The sequence below is a fragment of the Vulpes vulpes genome, chromosome 10 (assembly GCF_048418805.1).
Source record: "Vulpes vulpes isolate BD-2025 chromosome 10, VulVul3, whole genome shotgun sequence".
Lineage (NCBI taxonomy): Eukaryota > Metazoa > Chordata > Mammalia > Carnivora > Canidae > Vulpes > Vulpes vulpes.
The window spans coordinates 89,469,088-89,481,255 of NC_132789.1; the positions used below are offsets into that span (position 1 = coordinate 89,469,088).

General features: G+C 35.7%; 1 protein-coding gene across 1 annotated transcript in view; it reads right to left on the reverse strand.

The window, feature by feature from the left end:
• Positions 1–12,168, reverse strand: part of DCHS2 (dachsous cadherin-related 2) — a 226,811-nt gene that overhangs the window by 26,785 nt on the left and 187,858 nt on the right. The window contains exon 14 of the mRNA XM_072724890.1: positions 6,527–6,640. Within this exon, the coding sequence (XP_072580991.1) occupies positions 6,527–6,640 (114 nt within the window). The remainder of the gene's footprint in view (positions 1–6,526; positions 6,641–12,168) is intronic.

A 12,168-nucleotide genomic window follows, 5' to 3' on the forward strand; every position in this document is an offset into this window, starting at 1 on the left:
AGAGATCCTTATCATAACCTATTAAATCAGTAACTAATAAAATGGTTTTCTCACATTTTTGCCCTTAAGAAGAGTAACCATAACCTTAGAGATATTTACTGGTTTATCATACACACCAGTTTTCTATTTTAACTGGTAGATGGCTAAAAAATACATATATTCATAAAACCTATGTTAGGTACCTTTACACATAAGTTTGAAGATTATGTGACAAAGGTGACATGAAAGATTAATACCATAATTAAAGGTTTTTAATAAAGTTTCTTGACAGCAGAATGGAACACCTCATAACAAATACAACCAAAATGCTTGATAATTTGTGTGTGAGTGTGTGTATGATAAAATGGGTTGTTGAGTTGGTATACGAGTAAGGAATCTTTGGATTCCAGTTACTAAAAAACAATGAAAACAATAATCCAGGACAGTAATCAAACACTAAGAGACCATTTTTGTTCCAAGGGTCCCTAACACAACCATCTTCCTTGAAATTCATCTCTGACAGCTGCACAGAGTATAAGAAACAAGAGAAGAAGCTTGAACCAACAAAAGGTGAAGAGTCCAATCAGAAAACCAGAATAAAGTATAAACCCAAAGGCTCCAAGTGAGTGATCAATATTTTAAAAACAAAAACAAATTCAAAATGGATGCACAGAACCTTCCTTTTTTTGGTCTTGCTGTTGGTTGGAAGGGAGAAAAAGTCTCCGCTGTGAATTCATTAACTTAAGCCTGAATTTATGGAAGCCACACTATCACAGCTATATGTCTTTAAAACCCTCAAAAATTACATTTAAGCTAGGCTTTGCTTGATGATCTACCCAGGAGATTTGATTTGCTGAAGGAAAGCAACTCCTCTCTAAAGGGCATGAATTCACTCCAGTCTTCAAAGAACCCTCTGAGAGAAAGTTTTAAGGACAATGAGCAGCCCATAGTTAACAAGTTCGAAAATCAGAGAGAAACAAGGCACCATGAATGAGAGCTAGCAAATCTAGAGAAAGCTGAATAAATCTTCAAAGACTTAAAATGCTGGATTATTGGACACAGGATGTGTGATTATTGCATATGTTTATATATAAAAGAAGCTTAGAAACATGAGCAAGGAATAAGAGATTACTTTTTTTACAGACTTCTTGTTATGGAATGAATAAACCATGGAGATAAAAGGTACAGCATAGGGATTATAGTTAATGATACAATAATTGTGTTGTACGGCGATAGATGGTAGCTACACTTGTGATGAGCATTGTATAAGGTATAAAGTTGTCAAATTACTATGTTGTACCTGAAATTAATATAACATTGTATGTCAACTATGCTTCAATTTAAAAGAAAAAGATGATTTTTTTTACAAGACCAGGAATTGTTGATCAAAAATCCAAGAGAATCTCTGGAAATAAAAAATATAGCTCCTTAGACTGAAGAGAAAGGGACAAGGAAAAGAAAAGTATGCAAAAGAGATATAGGAGAGAGTGGCTCAATACTTATCTAACTAGAGTTCCAAAAAAAAAAAAAAGATACAAACAAATGGTATTTAGATCAACAGCTGACTTCTTAATGCAATTATTGGAAACCAGAAAGCAGTGGGATAATATCTTAAATGCGATGAGAGAAAAAAAATTGTTAACTTAGAATTCTAACACTAGCAAATATACCTTTTAAAAATAACTAAATAAAGACATTTATAGACAATCAAAACCTGAAAAAATTTACTATGATAGACCCTCACTACAGGATTTTCTTTAGCCAGAAATAAAATGACACCAGAAGAATTCTTTGATGTAAGAAAGAACAGTTAGCAAAGAAGCACAGAAATCTATTTAAAAATATTAATAATGTCTCATTTGAAAGAACTATAATTGTGGCCCACAAAAGCTTGTATGTTGAAAAAGGGATATGTGGAGATAAAGATTCTAAATCTCTTGTATTATTCAGGAGCAGGATATATTTTTAAAGATTTTATTTATTTATTCATGAAAGACAGAGAGAGAGAGAGAGAGAGAGAGAGAGGCAGAGACACAGGCAGAAGGAGAAGCAGACTCCACACAGGGAGCCCGATGTGGGACTTGATCCCGGGACTGCAGGATCATGCCCTGGGTGGAAGGCAGGTGCTTAACTGCTGGGCCACCCGGGCGTCCCTCAGGAGCAAGATATTGATTAATGTTAGTGTTTAATTATGTATGTTAAAGTATCTAGGCTTACCATTAAAGGAAGATAAATAGCTATATGATTCCAACAAACACAGGAGAAAATGGTCATTTTCAGGTAATGATTGTTTATGTTAAATGCTCAGGAAAATATTAGAATCAATAGGAGTTTATAGCTTTGCTAGATACAGAAACAAAATATGAAATCCAATTTCAAGTATACTTAATAGCACTGTCAGAAAAAGCATTTTTTTCATTTACTTTAGCATGAAAAACTATAAAGGATATAGACTAAATTTAATGAAAACCATGTAAGCCTACTATAAAAAATTAAAACTTCATTAAAATATATTTAAGGAAAAAATGGATGATTTTCCATATCATCCTGAATTAGAAAACAATACTACAAAGATACAGGTTTTCTCCAAACTGATATTTGGAATTAACATAATTCCAACAAAGACTTCTAGCAACCTAAATGTCTGTTGATGGATAAATGTACAAAGAAAGTGTAGTGTATACATAAAATGGCATATTAGTCTCAACAAAGAGAATCCCACCATACATGATAATATGGCTGAACCATGGCAACATTATGTTGAGTGGAATAAGGCAGTCACAGAAAGATAAATAATGCATGATTCAACTTATATGATGTATCTAAAATAGTCAAACTCCTAGAGACAGGGAGTAGAATGTTGGTTGCCAGGACCATGGCAGAGGGGTAATGGGAGGTGCTGTTTAGTGGATGTGAAATTTCGGTTATGCAAGATGCATAAGTTCTAGAACTGTGCTGGACAACACTGTGTCTATAGTTAGCAATACTGTATTGTACACACTTAAAATTTTGCTAAGAGAGGAGATCTCATGTTAAATGTTCTTACCACAGTTAAAAAGAAAAGTTTTGGTAGATGATTATTAGTTGCAATGCACAGCTATACAGGCTTTGGGAGGAGGATACTTTGGCCTGATAACTTACTTGATTCTAGATTGAGGCAATGCAATTGTTTGCGACATTTTCTTTGTTAGTTTGAGTGAGGCATGCACATCGAATGTGCATGCCATGTGTACCTAGGTTTCATGCATGAAAGGTGCGGATAGCTCTACATCACCCCAAAGACTTATGAATAAATCTCCTTTCCTTGGGGAGAAAAAAAATCCCAATAGGATTGTGTGTGTGCGTGTGTGTGTGTGTGTGTGTGCGTGTGCACGTATGTAGGTATGTATGTGTGTGCATGTGTGTGCACATGTGCCTGTGAAAACTTGGCAAGTGGATACAATGACTCATATTAGAGCAAAGGGTCAATAACAGAATATACTCATGAAGATCATGAGAAGGGGGCTGCTTTCTTGGTATAAAGCCTGTTTCTAAAGTCTATGTGATTAAGGGAGTAAGGTGTTGGTGTGTGGATAGACAGATGAGTGCAAAGGAATTAAAGATCCTGTAGACAGGATGGAAACAATATATAACGAGGGTATTTCAGGTCACAGGGGAAGGTTATTGCCACTGGAGTCACTGATAATTCTCTTGGAGAAGAAGAAGAAGAAGAAGAAGAAGAAGAAGAAGAAGAAGAAGAAGAAGAAGAAGAGGAAGAAGAGGAGAAAGAAGAAGGAGGAGGAGGAGGAGGAAGAGGAGGAGGAGGAGGAGGGGGAGGAGGAGGAGAGGAGGAGAAGGAGGAGGATGACGACGACGACGAGGAGGACGAGGAAAAGAAAGAAAAGAAAAAAGCAAAGGAAAGTTATTCCTACCTCATGCAAAACAGGAAAATAAATTCTAGGTGCACTACAGATGTACACGTGAAACAGGAAAACTATTAAAAATTTTAAAAGACAATGTAACAATATTTCCATGATCTCAAGGTAGTGAAGAGCTTCTTCACTTACAAAACAGGAAAATTATAAAGTAAAAGACTGATTAATTCTAACTCATCAAAATAAAAATGTACCAGTGAGAGAGTGAAAGACAAGTCACAAACTATAAAAAATATTCGCAATGAAAAAACAGAAAGGATAAGTTCTAATAACATATATGAAACATCCATACACCTCAGAAAGAGAAACACAAACAACCCAGTAGAAAAATAGACAAAGTGTATCAGCATGCATTTCATACGGGAGAAAACAAGAATGGCCAAAACACTATGAAAAAAATGCTCACATTCATTAGTAATAAAGAACTATGAATTTCAACCGCAGTGAGATACCGTTTCACACCCACCAGATTGGCAATAGAAAGTAGGACGCAAACAACCGTGATAGCTCTCATTCAGTGCTGATGGAATGTAAAGTGGGACAAACCACTTCATAAAACAATTTGGCACTATCTATAATGCTGAACATATGCATCCTCTGATGTATATGCCCAGCCTAGACTCTGGGGCCTACAGAACTCCTCACATATGCACCAGAAGACACGTATGAGGTTGTTCCTAACAGCCCTTGCTATTATATCCCAGACAGGAAATCCTCACTGTCCATCAACAGTGGAATGGATAAATCAGTTGTGACATAGACTTAAAACAGAAGGCCATAAAGAAATGAAAACGCAGGAGACCCATCTGCACACATTAACATGAAGAATTCTCATTTTGAATACAAAGAATTGAATCCCAATAAAATGAATCCATTTAAATGAAATTCAAAAATAAACAAAATTAAACACTTTTATTATACTGAAATGCATTTAAGTCACAAGGGAATGATTATCCCTGAAAAGGGGACATTAGTCAGCCTGGAGCAGTGGACAGAAAGGAAGCAATTGGAAAAGGACTCAAAGGGGGCACTGATGATAATGGTTGTGTCCTAGGCACCAGGTACATACCATTCTTTGCTACTCCTCTTAAAAGTGTGTACTTTAAAGTGTGCTTATGCACTCACTACAAACTACAGTCAAAATGTTGAGCAAAAGAATTGAGTCACAGACAAGAGGACATTAGCATGATTCTATCATAATGTTTATAGCAAGCAAAAACAAAATAACTCATCCTTTAGAGATTCAAACACAGTCTGAAAACTATCATGAACACAAGGCAATGATCAATACCAAATTCAGATTACTGGTTATGGATTGCCTTGGGTAAGAGAAGAGAGATGTGACAGGGGAGGGACACACGCAGGACTTCCTGAGGTTCTAGTAATGTCTCATCTCTGGAGATGGATGGCAAGTACATGTCCTCGAAACAGTTTTCTCTGTGTTAGCATATCATCTTGTAGCCGTTTCACAATAAACTTGTGAAATAAATTTCAACATAAATAAATACTCAATTGAAAAGTAAAGAGTTTTCTGTGGAAGATCCCTTTGGACTAACTCTATTTTACCTGAATTTTAATGAGAGATTCCAGAAGAAATAAGGCCAAGTCTGGGCTGTGTTCAAGGGTGAGGTGGCAGAGGGGTGTGGGTAGTCTGGGAAATTGCACAAACTCTGCTACTCTCCTTCTTCCTAAATGTTCTAATCTCAGCTCCTTTCCCAGGACCTTCAGACACCTGGACTGCTAGGGGCCTAAGGCTTGAGGGTGTTCACAAATGTCCCGCTTGTCCCGCCATAACCAAATGATGGGGTGAAAAGATGAAGAGCTACCTGGCTACCTCAGAAATGTTGCTGACCAAAGACGGTGCGGACCAAAAAGTCGTAACACTACCAGGATGAGAAGGCATTTGCTTGAGAAACTATCCCCTCTCAATTCTTCCCATGTGCCTGTAGTACAGATTAAATAAGGCAGTTGTATGGTAATATAGAGATTATTAAAAACATTCTTCTTGAGGTTTGACAATGGAGCAGTAGATATGTATCTACTACATAGTTGTTAGTCAAAAAAGTATGTTTCAAATAATCAATTGGTATTCATTTAAAACACAATAATGGTCTTATTAAAGTTAAATTTAATACATGCTGTATTTGGAAGTAATTTCTTTACCACCACACAGAAACCTTTCCAGCTGTCCTTTTTTTGTTGCATTGTTGACATTCAGTGGCGAATTAGAAGAATCTCATGATGAAAATGCCCTCCAGCTAGACGTGTGTGGTTATTTTCAATTCAAACTCAATATTGATGGTCTTCCTACTATATCTCCCATTTTCCCAAATAGATGAATAAATTATAAGTGGAAACCAATTTATCTTCAAAAATTCAAAGGGTAGGCTAGGTACTGCCTAATTTGGAAATGTGAAGAACAGGATTCTTAGTACCTGCAAACAAAAAGCAGTCTTGATTTCCCATGATTTCTCATCAGCTACCATAAAAAATTGTTTCTTATTTGCCTTTCAAATGAGGTACTTCTCAGTTTTCTACCTTTCAAATTATGAGTTTCTTTTGCAGAAGTATTTCTTACTAGTAACATTAAATGTAGCAGAAAATGAAGCTATTACAGGAGAGAGAAGGATCACCTGAGTTGGAGCACAGGGAAAAAACCCCATCTTCATTTCCACTAAAAATGGAATATTTAATGTCGTCTTGTATTGGGTCAGGAGCAACAGCTTTTACAGTCACAACAGAAGTACCTGTAAAAAAATAGGTAAAAAGAGAAAGAACTTTAGGAAAAGAAAATTACAGGCAAAAACAAGAGCAAACATTGGGTATTTATTATTTCCTTACTACATTTTCATTTGTTCATTCAGTGAATAGTCATTGAGTGTCTTCAGTAAGCCAGATCCCATGCTAGGTGCTAGAGAGAGAGTGACAAACAAGTTGGGAAAGATCTCTACCTGATGGTGATTATTAACTAAAAGAAGGAGACAGACAAGAAACCATTAGACAAATACATAATCAGAGTAGATTTCAGATGTGCCAAGTACCTGGGAAGAAAAAAAACAAGGTCACGTGATAGGAAACACTTTTTTTTTTTTTTTATGTGTAGGAGAAAGACATATAACATTTCAAGGTACAGAGAACAGACTGATGACCAGCATGAAAGAAGAATTAGCAAGCACTAATAGAAGCAACGAGACAATCGGTGCGATGAGAACTGAGATTTCACTGGAAGGTTCTCAAGAATCCATTCGGGCTCTAGGTTAGCACTTTGTGGTCTTCGTGTGTAATATCTCATGCCTTTTGCTATTCACCCCCTGAACAATCAATGATTTACTTTCTATTACTTTGTTTTGCCTCTAAAATTTTATACGCATAAAAATTATATAGCTCCTCTTTTGAAAAGCATTATTTTTTTTTAGGAATCAAGCATGTTATTCTGTGTATTAAGAGCTCACTCCATTTCTATTGTAGAGTGTGTTCTACTGAATGGACATACCATCATGTGTTGATCCATTTTTCCACATATGGACATTTGGATTGTTTTCAGTTTGGGGCTATTATGAACAAAGCTGCTATGAACATCCAGGTATCAATGTTTGTGTGGACACATCTTTTCATTCTTCATGGGTTAACACCTATAGTGAATGTTTACTCATGTTTAACTTTACAAGAAACTGTCAAACTGTTTTCCAAAATGGTGCTGTACTGTTTTACATCCTGTTAGCAATATATGAGGATTCTAGCTGCTCCACATCCACTGGTATTGTCAGGCTTTTAAATTTTAGTCATTCCAGTGGATGTGTGGTTTTAATTTTAATTTCACTGATGTCTAATGATGTGAATCTTTTCATGTGCTTATTGGTCATTTTCACTCTTTTTTCAGATCTTTGTTCTTGGCTTTCATTCACTATTTACCTACCACTTCTGAGAAACTTTCTCATAGTTCTTTACTAGTCCTAATCCTTTTATCTTTGGCCTGTAACTTACAGCATCTACTTTGGACGCCCATTCAGATAGTGGCCCCTGCCTCTCCTCTTACTGTCATGCTGCCTGGTGAAATGCCACCTATTGGCAAAGGTATGGACGTTGTCCTAAGTGGGAGATGGGAAAGAGGTAGGCTCTGTAGGAGGCTCTCTAGCTGCTGAGTGTGCAGCAGTGGGAGCCTGATTTAGGATGGTGTCAGAAAGGCACAAGAGGAAAAGTAAAAGGAAACTAAATTTAATTTTAGTTAAATATTAACTAAAAGAAGGAGACAGACAGGAAACCATTAGACAAATACATAATCAGAGTAGATTTCAGATGTGCCAAGTACCTGGGAAGAAAAAAAAATCTATCTATCAGAGATAGAAAGAAAAAAAAGAAGAAGAAAAAAAAATCTATCAGATCAGGGATCACTAATTCAGATGCCTTTGGGTAAAAGTGAGAAGTACAGACAAATGAAGGAGCCAGAGACTGTCTGATGTGCCTGAGACACTCAGCTTCAACTCATCACTGCCAGTAGGGAAGGAAACCAGCTTTAAGATGCTTGAAATTCAGGTCTTTTCAAGGGATGCTAAAACATTCATATTTATTTTCATTTGAAATCTCCCAGTTCATAAGTGTCAGAAAATAATTTTATTTAGAGGACGAACATAAGCCATCATATGGGTTGAACAAAACACAGCTGTGGCCTGACCTGAGTCTGCTCATTTACCATCTCTGATAGAGAAGATGAATCTCTCTTTTGTTATCAGCCTCCAGCACTTAGACTGTGGTACATATTTATCATCCATGGACTTGTACTGGACATACTTGAAGACCGATCTTATCTTCCTAAGTTGGACTAAATTCCATGAAAGCACAGGAGATTCTCTATATATTTGTGTTCTGTATATTTCTGCAACTTTAGATTAGTTTTGCTTCTAAAATTTCATATACTTGAAAATCACAGAGTGCCTGCCTTCTTATGCTTAGCATGCTTTTTTGAGAATCAATCATATTGTTCTGTGTATCAAAGGTTTGTTCCTTTGTATATAATAGGTGCTCAATAAGGGTGAGAAGAAAGGAGGTAATAGAGGAGACAGAGGAAGTAAGGGGTGGAGATGCTCACTTAAGTGTTCTAGCCTGAGAGGGTTGAGAATGCCACTCTGCCTACAGGGCCCTTATAAAGCAGCAGCAATTATTTTTTAAAAATCAGAGGCACTTGAGTGGTGTAGTCGGTCTGACTCTTAGTTTTGGCTTAGGTCTGATCTCAGGGTGTGAGATCAAGCCCCATGTTGGGTTCCGTGCTCAGCATGGAGTCTGCTTAAATATCTCTCTTCCTCTCCTCTGCCCTTCCACACTGTGCTCTCTCACTGAAATAAATAAACAGATCTTTAAAAAATAAATTAAATTAATTTTAAAAATCGCTACCTGCTATAATACACTACCTGATAGTGGGATTTGCAGTTGTTAAAAAATATATAACATCTATTCAAGACCTCTGCTGGGCTTCCACACTGATTCCTACTGTGCAAGCTCCAGGGAACAAACTCAAAAGCCATCCTGCTATAGGTTACAGTAAAAACAATCCCTAAACTAGAACAAATCAATAGATACATTTTTTTTTCTGGATACTTAAAAGGGTTTCACTAAAAAGAAGAGAAGAAAGAAAAGGCCCTAGCACACATAATATTTTCCCCAGGAGCCTTTGCAACATTCAACAAAGACAAATGCCATGATCACCATACACATTAAAGGAAACACGTATGTGGTACTGCTCACAAAACTGAAAATTTACTGAGAAAAGGCATAAAAAAGAATTCAATATGTAAAAAGAACGGGAAAACCAAAGCTGGATATATTACTCTCTTTAAAAATGTTATGTTTAACATAAACTGTGACAGTTTTAAAATCATTTATTGAGGTTTCCAAATGGTGGTTCTTTTCAAGCCAGATATGAAGTCATTTAGTGACAATGTAAATAATTTTAATTAATCATGGTGGAATCAAGTTGCTGCACATGTTGAGGATCTTTCAAGTTGCATTATAATCCAACATTTATTTTGTTACATTTTAGGAGACATATTGTTAATACAAAAATGTCCTACATGTTCCTAGGAATATGCCTTCACAGTAGTGCAGTGTGTTTTATCTTTAGTGCTCAATCACAATTCTGTGCTTCCTGATACAATTTAGTTTTTAAACACAGGAAATTTTATTTCAACTGGCTTGTCATATATTCTTAAGAATGGCAGTAAGAAAAGAGAAATCGCTATGCAGGCAAGATGTACAATCTTGCTGATGGTCTTTTCTCCACACTTAGGATGCTTTAATTATATGCCTGATTACAAAAGAAAACATGGAGATTGCTTGCAAGTAAAAAACAAAGATGAGCACAGAATTGTAAAGAAGAATCACATATGGACTCCCTCATTAAAGGAACAATCTTATCTTTATTGCAAATAAAATGTTCATTATATCAAGTAAAATTGTAGCACACACAGAATTTCATTCAAAATACTTCATACCAAATGCTAAAGTCAGCAAAGAACTGCAAATGTTTATATATGTTCTTCCTCAAATGAAGTTTAAATTTGAGACTGTCCCCCGAAAGAGGAAATAACTGAAGGGCCTTGAATCCTTCTAGGTCTTGGCTTATCATGCACATTTTACTTTATTTATTAAAGATTTAATTTTTAAGTAATATCTACATCCAACATGGGGCTAAAAAGCACAACCCTGAGATCAAGAGTTGCACATTCCACAAACTGAGCCAGCCAGACACCACAGCTTGTTGTGCACATTTTATGTCTGTATGTCTGTATGTATTTGAGAGACAGAGAAAGCACACAAGCTAGGGGAGGGGAAGACGGAGAAGGAGAGAGAGAATCTCAGGCAGACTCCCACTGAGCATGGAGCCTGATGAGGACCTTGATCTCACAACCCTGAGATCATAACATAAGTTGAAATCAAGAGTTAGATACCCAACTGACTGAGCCACCCAGGTGCCATGTGCACATTTTAAATAAAAGTCTATCTCTGGGCATCTAGAGAAGATTTGCAATTACTGCTCATTTCATACCAAGGTAGAAATGATAAAATTAAAACTAACACTGTACCTCTAATTCCCTTGAAGCAAGTGAAACATAAAAAAATGTACATTTTCAGCTTTTATGAATTTAAGCCTAACATTGCATGAAAAAGTATAATACATTCAATGTTCTTGTTTTTTTCTTCTTTACAAAAATACAGTTGAAAAACTAATAATATCTACAGCAGCAATGAACTATTTAATAGCAGAATTATGCAAAAATTAATGTTATAAAAATCAATATTCATGGAAGTATTTAGGTAAAATAATAATAAAAACATTCTATTCAGAGCTGTTCATGAGTAAGTGCTTCTAGAGTTTTACTTCTGTCATTTCTAAGCAACAAAAGTATTTTCTTGATTATTGACTTCATATTTTTTTAAGCATTCGGATGGTTTTCAATCATCCTGCCACTGAAATGCTGAACATATTTCAGTCATTTAAGAAAGAAAGTTGGGAGTGACACAGCAAGATGGCTGAATAAAGTCCGAGACCTCGTCCTCTATAGACATTGAATGAAAACGATAGTAAATGGCTCAAAAAGCCTTTATGAAAACTCCAGGCTACAAGGGAGTGGTATGATATATTCAAAGGGCTGCAATAAAAAAAACCTGCCACCAAGAATACTATATCCAGAAAAACTGCCCTTCAGAGATGGGAAAGAAATAAATATCTCAGATAAAAAAAAAAAAAAAAAAAAAGCTGAGAGAGTTCATCACCACTACATCTGCCTGACAAGAAATGCTAAATGTTTCCAGTTGAGAAAGGACACTATTAACAATGTGAAAGCATATGGAAATATGAAGCTCTCTGGTAAAGGTAAATATATAGACAAATAGCAAACAAATCTCACAACACTGTAATGATGGTGTATAAATCACTTTTAATTCTGGTATAAAATTTAAGAGATAAAAGCATAATATAACTATAAAACTATGTGAATAGATAAAAATATAAAAATATGTAATTTATGAAATCAGTAACATGAAGTGGGAAAGGAACAGATTTTTTAAATGTAACTGAAGCTAAGTTGTTACTAGTTTAGAATAGATTGTTAAAACTATAAGATGTGTTATGTAATCCCCATGGTAACCACAAAGATAATACCTATGGAAGAAATGCAAAAGGAAATAAGAAGTGTCTCAAAACATGTCACTATGAAAAACCAATGAAACACAAGGGAAGGCAGCAAGAGAAGAAAAGAAGAATAAATCAGAAACATACAGA